Source organism: Scatophagus argus, chromosome 20 (assembly GCF_020382885.2).
Source record: "Scatophagus argus isolate fScaArg1 chromosome 20, fScaArg1.pri, whole genome shotgun sequence".
In the NCBI taxonomy this organism is placed as follows: domain Eukaryota; kingdom Metazoa; phylum Chordata; class Actinopteri; family Scatophagidae; genus Scatophagus; species Scatophagus argus.
This window is the reverse complement of record NC_058512.1, coordinates 5,748,257-5,766,367: the sequence shown is the minus strand read 5'-3', so window position 1 is coordinate 5,766,367 and position 18,111 is coordinate 5,748,257. Positions and strand designations below refer to the sequence as shown.

Here is an 18,111-nt window from a genome sequence, read left to right as displayed (position 1 = left end):
GGTTATTTAGTCTTTGGAATGTAATGAATGATGTCTGCAAATGTCTTGTTTTGTTCAACCAAAAGCCTAAGATGTTCACTTTACAATAAGAAGTAGCAAATCTTCTCATTCCATAAACTTAAATGAACCAGAGAAAAATCTTTTCACTATTTTGCTAGAAAAAAGATTGAAGTGGTTAATCACTCCATTTTCACCCCTGAAATGACCGAGATTAGTGACAGGAGGAAGTTGGTTATGAACCAGCAAAAATGATGTGTATATGATGTGTTGTCTGGTATTCAGAAGTTGTCACATGCTTTATTTTTTGTTGGTGTGGAGCCCTCCGGTAGTGGCTGGAGAGTGAGCTGTCATTCTGAATAAACCTGGACACAGCACTTGCACAACACAGAATGAAAAACTGCATCATTCACCACTAAAAAGACATCTGCAAAAGAAAAAAAAAAAAAAAAAACTTTTGAGAGTGAGCCAGCACATTCACTGCTCTGTGAGGCCGCCACCGCTCTGTAAAAATTAGCATACAGCTGATGTTCTGCCCCCAGGGTGAAAAGAGTCGGCTAAAGGGCTTTGGTTTTAGGAGAAGGGCCCCGCGCACTGAATTGCTCCACTCCCTCCTTGTCCTCTTCATGTGAACTCCATATGTCCCCCTAGCGGCAGGTGTCACAGTGTGACCTCTGACCCGGCATGACACTTTTGTGAGTGAGGGCGAAGGTGCATTGTTTGCAGCGAGGCAGTTGTCTAGACTGTTTGGCCACAGGATAAAAGCAAACAATGGGACGTCTCATTAAGTTTTGTACAATCCTGATCCCAGAAAAGAAAAGAAAATAAAGCGAAGACAACAGATTTAAGGTTCTACCTGATCAGTTTTTATAGATTTTTTTAAAAATATATGCTGAGACTCCGCATACATTTACTGTCATTTAAAAATCGAGCAACAACTTTTTACAGTAGAATTTAAGTTGCATTTCAAGATGTCTGACAGGATGAAAAGCACGTTGGACATCATCTTCAGTCCCCATTAGAGTACTTTTGATTTTTGCCACGTAGGCACTGATTCATCATACTGAAAATGAAACAACACACAACAAAAAAATTACAGTAAAAGAGGGTCATTAAATAATGCTCTATTTATTTAGTTTTAAAATAGTTTCTTTTTGTTCTACAGACATACTTTCAAGGAAGTCAAGGACTTGCAGAAGCAACAAAATAAACACCTGTTTTGTTAATTTAAAATACTGACAGTAAAATAAAAACAAAAATAACAGAAGAGCAAAGCTAAATTACTGATAATGGGGATAATATCTGACTTGAGGTTAAAGATGTGAACAAACATGCTGTGTGCAACCATAGTCGAGCAGCACTGCCCTAATTCTCTACCAAACTCTATCACTAGCGAAAAGAGTCTTACTGACATTTCATAATAAGCCTAAGGAACAATAGCAAAATGGATTTTGCAAGCAGAAGTGGTTGGGGAAAAGACTTCTCATTACAGTGGTAGCTGCATATAGTGGAAAGAACTGGCCAAAGTTAAATAAATCACATTATGCCAAACCGTATGTTGAGTCTAAAACTGAATTCATGTCACCTCATTTCACAACAGATTTAAATTTACAGAGCAGATTTCATAGAACAGACTGGAAGCAAATTTCAAATTGGGAAAGAAGACAAACTGAAAACATAAATTCCATTTAGACTTTGGTTTAGTTACTTATATTTAGGATTTTCCCTTGCCTTCTGTGACCAGCAGAAGTAAAATAATTTGATTCAACAATTCTCAAGCATCATTTAGGAAGAAGGTGTTATTTAATATGTAATAAAACAAATCTTAACTGTTAAAACAGGGTGTCAAGTTGGATCATCAATAACAATAAAAAAAAAAAAAAATTACCAGCGTGGTTGCAGTACTGCATGAAGAGAAAAATAAGACCACAGGGGAAGAGGGAAAGCAGGCCCTCAGGATCAGGGTAAAAACAGTTCATACTGTAAAAGTCTCTTCTATAAAGGCCCTGCATGTGGGCACAAGCAACACTTTTACTCTTTTTATATGTGCTGAATTCACATCTATTATTAAAATATTTATTGTTGAGATAGCAAAATCCATTGCTTGGTAAGGTAAAAGAATAAGCTTTATACGATTCTAAAAGAAAATAGTGCACATTTCAAGGCATTCAGGCCATCTTTCTTTGCAGTATTCTATGGAAAATACATTTCCTTGGTTGTTGTAAAGGGGTCCCCAGAGGTTTAAAGGGGTTTGCATCCATTCAGGACAAGCATGCAAACAGTAAGTGCACCCAATCAGCACTGAAGGATCATACATTCACTGATAACCACATCACCTGGGACACTTGCAGACTCAGTGGCCTCCAACACAAAGTATATAGATACATAATTGCTATTGCCAATATAGCACCACCACCACATACAGTAGTGCTGGGGTGGAAATGAGTCACATTTTGTAGTGTGTTTGTACTTTTCCCTCAGAGTCCGACTTTTGACCAGTGGCTTTCTGTTTTAAAAAGAAAAAAAGAAAAACTTGTACTGATAGTGACAGAAACAAAAAATGAATTTAAATCACAACTTTTTGGGAAGCATGCATACTTGTTTTCTGGTGAAAAGAGCTCACGTCTATCCATTAAACATGAAGCTACAGCTAGCACAAAGACTAGAGAAAGAGAAGCAGCTAGCCACGCTCTGTCTGAGTAACCCAGTGGAGAAGTTACTGTCCCTCACCAAGAAATAGTCCAGAAATGTTTTTACATTTGGGTTTTTGTGTGGATTAAGAAAAAAAAAAGAGAGATAATCAGTGAGCCTGAGAGATGATGCTGGTAGGTGGATTTTGTTACCTTCGGACAGTGCTGGGCTAGCTTTGCCTAACTGGGCGGCTGGCTGTAGCCTTATATTCAACAGAGACATGAAAGCGGCATCAGTCTTCTGCCCTGACCCTTGGTAAGAAAGCATACAAGCATATTTCTCAAAATGTTGAAAAATTACTTTAGGATTACCCAAAACCCTCCCGACAGCACCAGAGCATAGGCTGCACCTATGCTGGACAGAGTAAAAGCACAACTATCAATGCAGACTGAACTAAAGGTGAAACCAGTGGTGAGACTTTTGAAAAGTGACCACAGACAGGTGACAAAGCAAACTTTGCCATCGATCTATGATCTACTGTACAACAGAAAGTGTACCAGCTGCCTGTTTCTGTGTTGAGCGCAGCTGTGTCTGAAGATAAAAACGCTGAATCAAGGCTGAAAATATACCGTTCAGAGTCTGTGGTGAAGCAGGTCAACAGCCATGTCAGTTGTGTCATGGTAACAGCCTGCTCTCAAGCAGCAACATAATTTTCACTATACAGCTTGCAAGCACACAACACATCACTACCTACATCTGTTATCAAGGGGTAACTGAGGTAATAAATGAAGGTAGGATATTGCTATCATAAACAGATAAGTCACTCTTACAGACATTTCCACCTGCACTTGAAGGGCTGTGCCATTTTATTACAACTAAATTCAGAGCTGACAAGCCAAGATCAGGGATTCACATCAGTAGAATGGCTTTGATACATAAGATTGTTTGACAGTATGTTAAAAACAAACAGTGCCCTGGAGCAGGAAGAATCCACAAGCCGTTACAGGTGAGGCCGCAACTATAGGAAGGATTTCAGCCATAACATGGAAGCAAGGCAAAGAGGGGTGAGGAGGCGTGAGAGGAAGAAATAAGGAGTCTTCAGTGTACAAGTAGTTTAAAGTAGGTATTTGTGTCCGGCGTCCTCATCCAGCGTGAGGTCCACCACTTCGGGTGGGGACACCCAGTTGGGCTGAGGGGAAACAGTAGTCCAGAGCTGTGGCTGATTTGTGCTGTTTAACTGCTCCACTGAGTTCTCCTTCCAGGAGGACAGACTCTTTATCACCCCGCCGCATGGGTGGGCACATCTGGAGTTAGACACAGAGTATTTTAAAAAGTTGAATTCGTTTGTAAAACCAGGGGACAATTCACACTGTCAGTATAAAGACTGAGCTTCCTCACTGAATGTCTTTACCGTGCTTTCTCTTGCACTCCGACTATTTCCACCTCACTGTCAGAGGAAGCAATGTTAATCTGGCCCTTGTGTTGAGAACCTTCCTTGTGCGACAGCTCTGCCTCCACGCGGCCTGAAACAAACAAGAAGAACAGAGTCACGCACTGTGAGGAGGACCAGAGCAGTAGAGAGCTTCAGGCCTTGCTGACATAAAGACTGCAGCTGCTTTGACACAGACAACAACAAAACAATGATGACTCGGACACTTGTGTTCGAAAAGCTGACTGGACAGCAGGGACTGACACACTGGACAAAACAGAAATTGTGGACTTGATATTCATGTTTTGACAATGCCGGCTAGTCAGTTGTAAAAAGTTCAATTCTCTTGCCTTGAAGCAAGACAGAAAGACCTTTTTTAAACAGCACCAAATGCGAGCCAGTGGTGTGTGGGATAAAAGCAGTAGTACTTCAAAGACGTCTTGCTGAGATTAATAACACCGTGTCCCCCATACAGAACGTTGCTTAAAGATGACACCCATGCCTCTAATTGTCCTGTCTTCACTGAGAGGAGTGGAAATTATCAGTTTGGATTTACAGGGTTTGTAACTGACCTGAGATAGAGCTCAGAGCTCTTATACACCCAGAGTGAGCTGCCATATCCTGGCCTCTGTGTGTTTTTAGCTCATGCTTTATCACCGTAGGCCGGACTGTCTCCACACTCATACTCTCCTGGTTAGAATCAGTGTCTGAAATATCATAGTGACCCACTACTGGAGGCCCGTCTGCAGAAAACAAAGAAAATACTTCATTATTCAAATCATGCCTGGGAATCGTAGGACTGCTTGGAACAGAGACTGGACGCTGCATTCGTAGTCCTGCTAGCTGCGGCATCTACAATACACACAACACGCCATTTTTTCCCCAGATGCAAAGATTTACACCAATAGGGAAGTAAATATATATGAAGTAAATCATATATAAATTAGAGAAACCTTCCAGGTTAACACCACTTTTCGAAGCTATACTAAAGAGGCTTTTTTTAAATATAAGAGTGGTTGCTTTTGTTTGCAGTATAGTGACAAACCTTTTTCAGCAGCAGTTTTTTTCCTCTCCATTTATTGCTTTTAAAATAACAGCCATTCACATAAAAACTACACAAGGATACAGTCATTACAAAACACTTCAAAATGATCTTACTTGGTGAATGAAATGTAGTGGGATAATAATAATAAAAAAAGCCAAACAACAGAAGAATAGCTCTGTGGAAGAGCAGGAACATGAAGCTTTGTTCTACCCTGTAAAGTCCCTTTGAGAGACACACACTGCTATCCAGACAAGTCTGTGGGTGTGTGTGAGGGGGTTTGTCTGGACAGCATGTACTATAAGAGAACGCTGCCTTTGAGGTTACCAGAGAAACCAACAACTTGCCAATGTAAAGACCATGTATTAAAGATAGAAAAAGGACTAATATAAACCAGGATAGTCTCTTTGGTAAGCAACAGACTGTCCTTAGTGTTGTTTCTAATGCACACAGTTTGTGATTGTATGCGGCAGACTCTGTTTAGCACGCTGATAAAACTGTTGATTTAAAAGGTAATTTGACAAATACGCAACAGCAGATCAATTTAAAACCAAAGTAATTATGCACCATGGCACTAAAAACACACATTAACACAATCTGAAACAAACCCTTTAGACTACAAGAAAACTAAATAGATAAAATGTTCAATCACCATTTATCAGCATACGCAATGCAACACATCTTGCACACATGCTGATGAAAACTAATTTGGCCTTGCACAATCTAAATACTAATATAATCACATGCAAACAGGTGGGGAAACGATGCTGTCAGTTATGTAAAACTGACAGGGCTACATATACACATAATGAAAACGGAACAATTTTTTTTTCTAACTATAAATATGATTAGACCAAAGATTCCTTCATCAGCGTCTCCGATGGTTCAATACCGTTAGTGTCAAGAACTGTAACAGTATGGTCATCTTAGTTAGGGAAGAGCGTTGAGGAAGAGTGTGTTCACCTCAAAAACCACAGGATCTGAACCAGAGAAGGCCACTTGATCAGTCAGTTTTTAGGAAATCAGTAAACATTACCATGCAACATACTGCAGCTATATAACTGCTGTATATTTGTTAGTTTGATGCCTGGGATTTCAGTTTAAAGTCAAGCTGCAGGAAACACAGGCCAAGCTGGCAGACCAGTGCAAAATAATATGGTTAACTAGGCAAATACTATATGAGTGAAGATTTGAAACTCGTTGCAGCTAATAGCCACAGTAAAGGAACCCATGCCTTATCTGATGCACATAATCCATACACAGGCTACTAAAAATAAACATTCCTCCCTCGCTAGTGTCTTGTTACTGCACAAAAGCAGCAATAGCAGCAACTGTAACAGAAAGGCAAACATAAAAAAGTGTAAACACATCTAATCAATTAAGTAATAGGATTTTAAAAAGCAAGAAATCCTGTGGGTTAGTATATGGTGTTCATATTTATAGACAAATCTGTTTAAATGTTTTGATGTGAGTAAAGCTATGCCACCAAAAAAAAAAAAGGTTGTCACAAAATTTTAAAGTCCTGAACAATTTACAAGCAAGGTGCAAACAGTTCAGGACAAAGAAGGGAAAATGTGTGTTGACCCTAATTTCTATGATGCTCTAGCGTCCCCAGCATGAAGACAGAATGACAAGGCACATGCTATTAAGCAGCAGCACCCCACCAAGCACTGTCATGATGGCTGCCCAGGTGCTGTAATGTGCATTCTATATGAATGACATAATCAGCGACTGTCTGTGTGTGCGTGCGTGTGTGTTTATACAGCTGGTAAACAAAAACAAACAAGCCATCCATTAAGCAATAGAGTAAGAGCCCTGACTCAACAGTCTACTGAGATATGCCCCGTGTCCGTGTCACAGATGCTGCAGAAATCCAACAGGTGAGTTGAATTATTCAGAATGTCAAATCTCACAGTGATTCAGTGCCAGCAGATGCACTGGGCCTCAGGTCTGCAGAGTCAAGTTCAAATGACCAGTTCAGGCCCAACTGCTGTTGATGGTGTGTCTATTTAGTAAGCTCATATCATTTACCTATTATTACCCATTGCCATGCTTTCTGCATCAACTAGTTCTACACTTGGTAAGATCAAAGTATGAAACAACGAAGAGTGAAGTAGAGATGTAATCTAAACATTCAAGAGACCAGGGTCCTGAACACCTAGATTTCCATTCTGAGTGATCACTTCAGGTAGGATGTTGTTGTTTATAGGGGTGGGGCCGAGACTGTTGTTCTCTCGTGCCAAGATGTAGGCAGCCATAGTCTCTGCAGACTCTGATGATGGCAAGTAGGAACTGGGTGGGGATGGGCGTGCCCCCTGGGCAGGTTGCTGCTGCCCCTCTACGGCATCACTTGAGCGTTTGGACGAGTCGTTGTCTGAGTCCAGGTGTGCAAGCTTTTCCATCCAGATGCGGAAGCGCTCCTCAGTCTGGCGCTGCATCACAGCAAAGCGCGTCATGGCCTCCTCCAGAACACTGCCGATGCCGTTCCTGTCCCACGCACCGCTGTCCAGCAGCCCATGAATCTGGGCGCCCACTCTGGATCTCTCCGATGCACGTCTGAAGCCAGCTTTAAAGACATTGAGGCCAAGCCATAAGAAAATACAGTAGCACGTTCATGCTTCGGAGGTGGACTTTTGTATTAAAGAGAAAATGAGTTTGTTTTTGGTTACGTGCAGATCGACTCTTTCATGCTGATGGACTACATCATGCAGTTGTAGCACTCAAATCTGTGTGCGGGATGTAAAAATGGTTGAAAACATTTAATGTAGTACAGGTCCCTGAAGTAAGATAACTGATGTCTCTGGGAGCTGATTCAGTGACTGTGGTTTGCAAAATGTGTTACCCGGAGAGACTCTGAGGTAAATGCACCCTTTTGAGGCAAATTCAACACAAGTCTATGATAAATTGCAGCAAGTATGTCTTATCATCAATCAACTTTGTAAAATATGCAGTAGGGTGAGCATCAACCCAAAGAGGCAAACCTTATAATACCACTATGATACTCTTGAAGAAAAATAAGACTTGATAAACTGGTTCCACTTAAAAACGTGACAATAATTAAACAAAAATCGGTACAAACTCTCAAATTCTTAATTTAATTTAAAAGAAAAACTGCCTAGCAGGACAAACTGATAAGGTTTTCTTCTAAGAAATGAGAACACAGTGATAAGATCAGCCTAAGGCAAACAAAGTGACTTCTCCATCAACAGCAGTGGTAGGGCCTGTGCATACCACTCTGGCAGTAGCTACTTATGGGAACTCAACTCACCAAAGAGATTTCTACCGTCATCATGAAACATGAGGTCAACTAAGAGAATAACATAAGGTCAATGTTGCAACCATACTGTCGGTGTTTCTTCTGCTGAGTTTTAGCTTACAGCATAAAGCCATTGTCGGTCAGCACTGTATAGGCATTAATATTTTCTAGCTGATGATACAAGAGCCATCTGACTCATCAAATGTGCTACAGAACCCATTATAAGTATGAGAACCACCTGTTTGCAATTCTAAAAAGCTTCATCATCTCTTGTGTTGGCAGAGTGCAGTATATGATAGACCTAAAAGCCATAGGCAGAGACAATAAAAAGCAGGATATACTTAACAAGTCTTCCAGCTCAGACTAGCATAGTGAGATCATACTCCATTGTCTACTTACAGCAAAGGCTAAGGATATAAATGGATCTCTTGTTGAACTGCAGAAGTTGCAATATGGGTTAAATTGAGAAAACCCAGTTTATATCATTCCATGAGTTGAAGAATGTCCACTAGACTTCCACAGCATGCAAATGAGACAACGAGACAAAGTTCCAACAAAACACGTACATTACTACAAGTGAGCGGCCACAGGCCCTTCTATACATACAGTCTATGTATCTAAGGACAGGGTGAGTGAAGACAGATGAGTGAGGAACAATCCCCAAAAAATAAATTAATTAAAAATAAAACAACAACAGAAAGTGACTGATCAAACAGACAAACAAAGCAGTGCTTGTACTGATCTAATATTGCAGAGGCTTTGTACAGCCACATTACATGTTCTTACTAAATGAGGCAAATGAAGGACTTTGTTTGGGTTGCCTGAAATTGTAAGGTCATGCAGGCCTCTTACTGTTAAGCTCTATGTTTTAATATGATGGCTATAGACTTAGATCACCATAATTACCATGTGATACAGTGTTTTGCACTGGAAATCTAAGTAACTGCTAGTATTACTATGGACAGTGGTAGTAGTACTGTGTTATTAGCATGTGTAGTGAACACTGGACGTTACCTGAAATATCCGTCTTGATTGTCTTGCTACCTCCTGAAGTGTCATCATCCTCATCCTCGGATGAGCTGGTGCTGGAGTCACACGTGAGCTCGCTGTCACTTGTACTGCTGTCCTGCAGCAGGTTATACTTCTTCCGTGCTGCTGCCTCTCGTTTTTGCCTCAGTAAACGCATCCGTTCCTTGTGTTTCTGGCTCCGGTGACCTTTCACTTTTGCCAGCTTGCCATTGGTTTGTTTTTCTTGCCCTCCTGCTGCTATCATGGAGGGCTGGCAGCGGTTTTTCTTTGCAGCCATTGCATTGGGAGGCATCTCACTCTCTGAATGTGACCGCCGAGACTTTCGACCCCCTGCAGCCGTGGCAGATGCTTGCCTTCCTGTAGCCTCTCCAGGATCATTTGCAGCCTCCATGCTTCCCTCTTCTTCCCCAGTGCGAGGAGCAGCACCTTCTTCCCCTGAGGAGAGTGTGTCTGAGTCAGCAAGGTGGCCACTGGATGAAGGGGAGAGCATGCAGGGGTTTGAGGAGTCACTCTCATAGATATGACGAGACACGGGTTTGTCACTCCCTGTAGAGGCGTGCTGGGACTCTGGAGAGTCTCTGCGGAGCTCTTTCATCAGGCATGGCATGGAGAGGAGACTCTGCTCCCCCTCTGTATTCAAAGGGCTGTCTGCCTCCTTTTCCCTTGGTGGTGAGCTGGTACTGGTGGTGGTCTCTGTTTTCAGATGGTCATCTTGCTCTCCCTGAAGAGTTGTGGCTGATTGTACTTCATCAAGGCACTCTAGCGGGCACTCAGCATCCACAAATTCCTCTGCCTTCTCTGAATCAGCCATCTTCATACTAGTTGAGCCCAGAGCCCAAAGGTCCAACGGACATGGACCAATGTGCCTGGACTAGAGCTCACCTGTTGGAAGAAAAACATACCACTAATTCCAACTCATAGTCTAAATATGGGCAACACATGCATTTTGTGCAAGATGCTGGATGTCTGAGAGCACTGGGCACAATTATGGCTGGGTATCAAACTCTACTTTGGAGGCTGCTGACCAACTGAAGCTGGTATTACAGAGTGACACATCATTTTAAATCAAATCAGTGCCTATCAATATCTATACCCAAGAGTGTATCTGGATGGATGTAACTCAGCATAAAGAGAAAGACAGAGTGTGAGACGAAATCACCCCTGCAGGCATGGTTACACTTTTCTAAACTTGACGCAAAAAACACTCGCTGCAGTGTCTGTAATGCAAAACGCAAAGCTGGCCAGGGAAACATATCCAACTTGAGAAAACACCCAGTCAAACACAAAATAAATCTAGAAGTTGAACAGTGTCATGTTTGCCAAGCCACAGCTGACATTAACACAGCTGCACGCAGTGCCAAATAAGTTCAGCCCGCCCATGGACAAATGTCAAACTTTCGTTGTACTAAAAATTGTTTGTGCTGCCACTCTCTTTGCGTCTAAGGTACCTCAAATACATATGCGTGGAATAAATAACATTAATTTATGAACAATAAATCATGGTTTTCATCAAATATAAGGCATTTACCATAATTTCTTGGCAATTGTTACATAAATATTATTTTGGACATTTGTTCTTAAACATGTAACTCTCCGATTCAACTATAACTTTTAGTGGCATAGTAAAGCAATTACTTTTTTCTCTTTCCAAAATCGCATGAAATTAAGCTCATTTTCTGCATGTTGTGCTCAGTTAACATGATGCATAAGTGCCGAGTGTTCAGATCAAACAACAACAAATAATCGCATTAGTAATTTAATATATACTTTGATCAGATATCGTCATTAATGACTGCTAGTCAGCAACTGACGCTGGCTAGCTTATGAGTGCAATAAACGTTTACCTTTTTATTCTACTTTTACATCTCACAAAGCATGAGAATGATTTCGTGAAAGTCCATTATATATCAGTGTGTGTGTCAGTGTGTGCAAAGAGATATTTCTTAGGGGCTGAATTAATGACTTTAGTTGTGTCTGTCGCTAGCTCATGCTAACACAGCCTCGGATGAAGACACTACTTTTAGCTGCGTAGTGAAGCTAACCTCGGTCATAACCTTTCGCTCCGCAAACTTGGCGAGAAGACGACAAGTCATGGGAAAATGTTCAGGCTGCATGACAGCTGCCTCGCAAGATCCTATAAATGGAAGCAGTATCTAGCCACCCAGAGGCGTAAAAGCAGGATAACGGCTAACGGCTAATGTTATCTCAAAGCGATAGCCAATTTAGCATTTAAATCGGCTGCGCTAGTTGTAACTTACCGCGGTGTTAGTTATATTCTCCTTTTCCCAGTGTCAGACTTTTGGACATCTTCGGTAAATTGTAGCCTCTTTGACTTGCGATAGATAAGCAATGCACTGATAAATGTACTGCACTTCTTTACAATTTGGGAGAATTTGAATGGGTTTTGGCGCAGTGAGCTCGCACTTTAGCGAGCCCTGTTAGCAGTTAGCCGCTAGCTGTGTGTTTATTTTAAAATGTCTCCATCAGTCGTCTGTCTTTCACAAAGTTACATGCGCCACTTCCGGCCTTTTATTCATGGTCGAGCGCCCCTGTTGGTCGAACATAAAAATACAGGAAGGGAAAATACCACAGCACAAGCACGACCAACAGTGGAACAAATCAGTGGTGTGTGCCTGGATGGATCCAACAGTGTATGAGCTCAGAAAATGAAAAACACATTTTGATGCCGCTCTCCAAGACCAGATCTCAAGATAAGATGATAAAGTAAAAACCACCATAGAGATTTCGGACTCATATACTCGTACCCTAGATATAACAAGACTAGGTCAAAATCTAGACCTGTTGATTAAATTGTTAAAAGTATCCTGAGGTATTAGATCACATGAAAAAATGTTGTAAATTGAATTACAGTAATTTCTACTCATACCTTGGGATGTTTAACATTTGAACATATTTGAACTGCAATCATGCCATCCTAGTTGTCTGTAGCCCTGCTCTTTCATTGGGCTCTATCTGCAGATGTTTCTTGCTTTTCTGTGTTGAGTGTTTCACAAGAGCTGTTGTTATTTGGATAGCATATACACATTTTGACATAAATTTCTACGTCTACTACGTCTAGCCGTTTTTGCTCCTCAGGCTACAGTGCTGTAAAAATAAATAAGAGACTAGAAAATATGAAGAGCATACTGTGTGTGCTGCCCTCTCCTGGCATGCTATACCTGCACCGGTGGGTGCATTTCGAAACCCATTGGGGACTTTTTGGGGAGTTTTTTGACCCTTTGAGGCTGCTGCTGCTGCTGCTGTTAGTTTGTTTCCACAAAATACAGAAAATGTGTGCCTGCAAGTTTGAGCAAATATGTCGTTTTATGTTAAGCATGCAAAGTAAAATGGATGGTTTGTTACGATATTATCCTGATCGCGCAGCTAATTTCTGCTGGCGCAATAACGGTAGTTCTCGCTATGTGTTAGCATCGAGCTAACGGACTGTAGGCGCTATGTTATTTTGTATTAAAAAATTAAAATAAAAATCGAATTAAAAGACATAAGATTTTATATATTTCACTGAACATGGACCTATATTTAATTGATTATTTATTGTGTCCTTGTATAATTTTAAGGATATTCAGTTGTTTAATTCGATATTTCACAATTGAAGGACTTATCAATATATTTATACATCAATATATATCAATACAAAATTACACGGCGTACCATTTATTTTTGAAAACGGAGAAATCGAAAGAAAAGACAAAGAAAAGAAATAAATGCAGTTTATTTTTAAGTGCTTCCGGGTCATTGTGACCTTTCTACAAATCGTTCCCGTGTCCGCCATCCTTCTCTCTCTGCTCCGGAGCAGGACACATTCAGCAGAACATCAACATGCTGTCAGTACGCGTTGCAGCGGCTCTTGCCCGCGCTCTGCCTCGACGGGCTGGATTTGTAAGCAACTTTAAATTCTTCCAATGTCGATTTGTGTCGTCTTCCTTCATGATATCACAACTTAATTTAAATGAGACGTCATGGCGGTGTTGTGTACGCACACGTCTTTGCACCGGAGGACACCGGGCCCTTCACATAAGTTAGCTAGTTCCCACTTTTGTCGCCGGCAGACAGGGAAAACCGTCCACAAGACAACACAGTACATTATTAAGGAGGGCTAGGCGATAAAATTATTTTTCGTGTAGTGTGTTATGATGTTAATCCCTTGTCAGCGGATATAACTACTATACTGACGTGTGTGATTTGGTATTGAAGGTCAGGTTTGGTTCATGCTAGCTTTCACTTCAAATATTTGCCAGGCGAGGCTTTGATTAGTTGTTTTAGTATGTAGGGTGACCGTGTACTGGATATTATAACGTACTGTACCGTGACTCTGCAGGCTGCATGACCCTTGTCACATTTTTAAATATTTAGGAAGAAAATCCGTGTCATGTTACAGAGATGGGACAAATGATCACACCAGACCTGCAATAACACATGTGTAGTAATAACTGTGCAATAATCCTTACTCATGTAACACTACTACTAGGATCAGTACATACATACTTAGTCTTTCCTGAAACAAATCGGTACAATAATCAGTCCATCCACTGATCACAACTTGAGGGACTCTAGCGTGAATAGTCTTTTTCATTTCTTTACTGTGTACAGCTGCAGGTACTTGTTTCCTGTGTATTTATTCTTTTTGAATGCACATCCTTGCATGTTTTGCACCCTCTATATCCTGTTTGCTGCTGTAACACTGTAATTTCCCAGTTATGAGACTAATAAAGGATTATCTTATCTTATAAGAATGTCTAAATAGGTTTCTTTTTTTTTACTACTAAATGTGTGTGGAAACGACTGATATCAGCATTATTAGTCATTATTTATGTTTCTAATGTACCACATTACATTTGAGTCACAGAGCTAAGTACCGCAACACTTAAAACTGTTCCAAGGCTATCTCGGAAATTCTCTTAGGACTGAATAAATACAGTCTGGATTGAAAACATATCCTGTCTGCTGTACAACAAATGAGTGCAGAAAGCCAACCAGTAATCATTATTTGTTATGTTTGTTATTTTTATTTTGTTTCAGTGTGCATGTTGGACATGCTACAGTTAGCTGGGACGATTAGTCTGGGCTTTTAGCAACCCTATTGTGAAGTGATTATATATTAAATGTGGGTGGTTTCTCATTAATTGATTAAACTGATTTCTTTTTTTAGTTTGGATAAAAATGATTACTTATTTGTTTCCATTGTCTTAAAGGTGTCCAAGAACGTTGCTGCAGCATGTGTAGGAGCCAAGAATCTACACACTGCCCACCCATGGCTGCAGAAAACAGGTCAGTGTTTCAGGAAACTTTTTATTGGCCCACTGCTTAAGTGGTAACACCTCACAGGGTTTCCAAACTTGTGAATCAGTGGACCTTTCTTAATTAAAAATGTACATACATTAAAGGCACAGCCGAGGTGTCATCCATTCTGGAGGAAAAGATCATGGGAGCTGACACCAGTGCTGACTTGGAGGAGACCGGTCGCGTGCTGTCCATTGGCGATGGTATTGCCAGAGTGTATGGTCTGAGGAACGTGCAGGCTGAGGAGATGGTGGAGTTTTCCTCTGGTCTGAAGGTAAGACTGATGGTGCACTGACCTTCTGCTGCTACAGCGTCAGTGTTTGAGAAGATTTGATTGAAATGTCATTGGTTGTATTTGCCTAACTGACCTCTAAATTGATTGTAGTCCAAGGTAATCGGCAAATGCTCTGTATTGTGTCAAAAACTGTCAGTGTTGCCTTCAGTAAAGTACATTAGGAGGTTACTACAGTATCAGACAGTGGCTGTACTAGTGTACATATTGAACTGTATTCTGTAAATAACTGTTATTAACATAGAGGTTGTTTCTTGCCTTTTCCAGGGCATGTCTCTGAACTTGGAGCCCGACAATGTCGGTGTTGTGGTGTTTGGTAACGACAAGCTGATCAAGGAAGGCGACATTGTGAAGAGGACAGGTGCTATTGTAGATGTGCCTGTTGGTGAAGAGCTTCTGGGTCGTGTCGTCGATGCTCTGGGAAACGCTATCGATGGAAAGGTAAATGATGATGATTAATAAACTGTTTTAATGTTTTAAAAACCGTTAAAATATTCTTTAAACGAATCCTGTGTCAGATTATTTTGAAAACTGGTCTTTGTCAGAACAGATGCTGCTGCATTGTGTGTGAGCTGTAACTGAATAATAGACATAAGGTTAAAAATAGTCCAGCCTGCCAGACAGTTAAGTCTGTAATCACTTCTCGTCGGCATAAGAGAGAAATGTGAAGTTCTATTTGTGCCAAAATAATGTATGAAAAATGAAATTGACAAAAGTAATTTGCAGACTAGTTTATTTTGTAATCTCAACATTTCTTTTACTAAATGTCCTTCATGGCTTGTTGTATTTGGGTTATATCGAGGAGGTTTTACAGTATCATTTTTTTTTATTGAATAACATATTCGCCGTGAAATAAATTAGTTAATGGCACTCCTGATTTTTTTGTTTGTCTGTTTTCCTCTCAGGGACCCCTCGGCTCCAAAACTCGCAGGCGTGTGGGTCTGAAGGCGCCTGGCATCATCCCACGCATCTCTGTGAGGGAGCCAATGCAGACTGGCATCAAAGCTGTGGACAGTTTGGTCCCCATCGGCCGTGGACAGCGTGAGCTCATCATTGGAGACAGGCAGACTGGGTAAGAGGACTCAGCTCAAAGTGAATACTTGAACACATGGCAGCATTTCATGTGGCTCCTATTGCCACTGAAACGCTGTTGCAGTCATGTCTATAAACTCTGTCTGAGTATTTCTTCCTTCTATGGTTAGGGTTATAATGTGTTTATTTAAAGGGTTACAAATGCTCTTTAAATTTGTGTTGCAGCAAAACCGCAATTGCCATCGACACAATCATCAACCAGAAGCGCTTTAATGAGGGAACCGATGAGAAGAAGAAGCTGTATTGTATCTACGTCGCCATTGGCCAGAAGAGATCCACAGTGGCTCAGCTGGTGAAGAGGCTGACTGATGCGGACGCCATGAAGTACACCATTGTGGTGTCTGCTACAGCCTCTGATGCTGCTCCGCTGCAGTACCTGGCTCCCTACTCTGGCTGCTCCATGGGAGAGTACTTCAGGGACAACGGCAAGCACGCCCTGATCATCTACGATGATCTGTCCAAGCAGGTGAGTTTTATTTAGCCGGATTGGTGGAGGCAAGTTTAGCATGGGGTGGGGGGCACGACCTTTCACTGTAAATAAATTTTTGTTTGCAGATAAACCCAATTTAATGTGTTATCTCCCTGCAGGCTGTCGCCTATCGTCAGATGTCCCTGCTGCTCCGCCGTCCCCCCGGTCGTGAGGCTTACCCAGGAGACGTCTTCTACTTGCATTCCCGTCTGCTGGAGAGAGCTGCTAAGATGAATGACAACTTTGGTGGCGGCTCCCTCACAGCCCTTCCTGTTATCGAAACACAGGCTGGTGACGTGTCAGCCTACATTCCAACAAACGTCATCTCCATCACAGACGGACAGGTGAGTGCATGACTTGCTCCTTTGATTCACTGCAGTTAAAATCCTGAACCAGTCACTAAATTATCCTCTCTCTCTCAGATTTTCTTGGAGACTGAGCTGTTCTACAAGGGTATTCGTCCAGCCATCAACGTCGGCCTGTCCGTGTCGCGTGTCGGATCTGCTGCACAGACCAGGGCCATGAAGCAGGTTAGCCTGGCTTGTGATCACCCATTTCCCAGGTTTCATCTCAGTGAATGTCTTTGGTTCTGACATGCTGATCTGTCCATCACCAGGTGGCGGGTACCATGAAGCTGGAGCTGGCTCAGTACCGTGAGGTGGCTGCCTTCGCTCAGTTCGGTTCCGATTTGGATGCTGCCACTCAGCAGCTGCTGAACCGTGGTGTTCGTCTGACTGAGCTCCTTAAACAGGGACAGTACTGTGAGTATTTACATTTGTTTTAGTAGGCATCTCTTTCAGAAAATGTATCCATTCTCCAGTTGTCTCATGTATTGTGACTGCTTCCAGCTCCAATGGCCATTGAAGAACAGGTAGCAGTAATTTATGCTGGTGTGAGGGGACACCTGGACAAAATGGAACCTAGCAAGATCACCAAGTTCGAGAAGGCCTTCCTGCAGCATATTTTGAGCCAGCACCAAGACCTGCTGGCAGCTATTAAGTAAGTTAAAGAGCTTCCGGGCAACAGCATGTATTTTTTCTTTCTGGTTTATACATATTTTATAACCAATCTTTTCTTTATTACAGGGCTGATGGCAAAATCTCTGAAGCATCTGATGCTAAACTGAAGCAAATTGTGTTGAATTTCCTCTCCAGCTTTGAGTAAAGTCATGCTTTTCAGTCCAGATGTTTTTCATGTTTGCATAGTGCAGCGTTAGTCATAACTTTCTATGAACTTTAAAAAAAAACAATTCAAGTGGCACTTGATCTTTAATGTACAGATATCTCTCAGCAGAGAATAAAGTATTCCAGCTAGTGGACTTGACTGTCTCTTACTGGGTTCAGAGAAGTGTTGCTTGGTCACTCTGTGTTTTGATGTTCCGTGATGGTGAAACTATTGTTGTCTCTACAATTTGCTGTTCCAACTGATCGTTATAACACAGTGGAAAAGGCGAGCTGATCTAAACTGTTGGTTTCTTAAATTCCCACCTCTCATTTGTCGAGAATTAAGCAGATGGAAATTTGCTGATAAAGGAAAAGGAAAGTTGCGTTTATTTAAACATTGCATTCTTTAT

The 18,111-nt window shown here is 41.5% G+C and overlaps 2 protein-coding genes across 5 annotated transcripts; one reads left to right on the top strand and one right to left on the bottom strand.

Moving 5' to 3' along the window:
- Positions 1-1,105: 1,105 nt before the first annotated feature.
- Positions 1,106-11,898, bottom strand: c20h18orf25 (chromosome 20 C18orf25 homolog). 4 transcript variants are annotated; one of them, XM_046374724.1, is made up of 5 exons: positions 11,643-11,897; positions 9,370-10,266; positions 4,630-4,800; positions 4,040-4,151; positions 1,106-3,932 (listed from the first exon to the last, which is right to left on the bottom strand). In XM_046374724.1, the coding sequence occupies exons 2-5, from the start codon at positions 10,199-10,201 to the stop codon at positions 3,743-3,745; spliced, it is 1,305 nt and encodes a 434-aa protein (XP_046230680.1). In that variant the 5' UTR covers positions 10,202-10,266; positions 11,643-11,897; the 3' UTR covers positions 1,106-3,742. The 4 variants fall into 4 exon arrangements, with proteins under 4 accessions (XP_046230680.1, XP_046230683.1, XP_046230684.1 ...); XM_046374728.1 differs by having other exon boundaries at positions 3,791-3,932; positions 4,027-4,151; XM_046374727.1 differs by lacking the exon at positions 4,630-4,800.
- A 1,231-nt stretch (positions 11,899-13,129) lies between these two features.
- Positions 13,130-17,856, top strand: atp5fa1 (ATP synthase F1 subunit alpha). Its single transcript, XM_046375668.1, has 11 exons — positions 13,130-13,284; positions 14,598-14,673; positions 14,790-14,959; positions 15,245-15,418; positions 15,883-16,049; positions 16,235-16,535; positions 16,658-16,882; positions 16,961-17,068; positions 17,155-17,299; positions 17,387-17,537; positions 17,624-17,856. The coding sequence occupies exons 1-11, from the start codon at positions 13,225-13,227 to the stop codon at positions 17,700-17,702; spliced, it is 1,656 nt and encodes a 551-aa protein (XP_046231624.1). The 5' UTR covers positions 13,130-13,224; the 3' UTR covers positions 17,703-17,856.
- Positions 17,857-18,111: the final 255 nt, after the last annotated feature.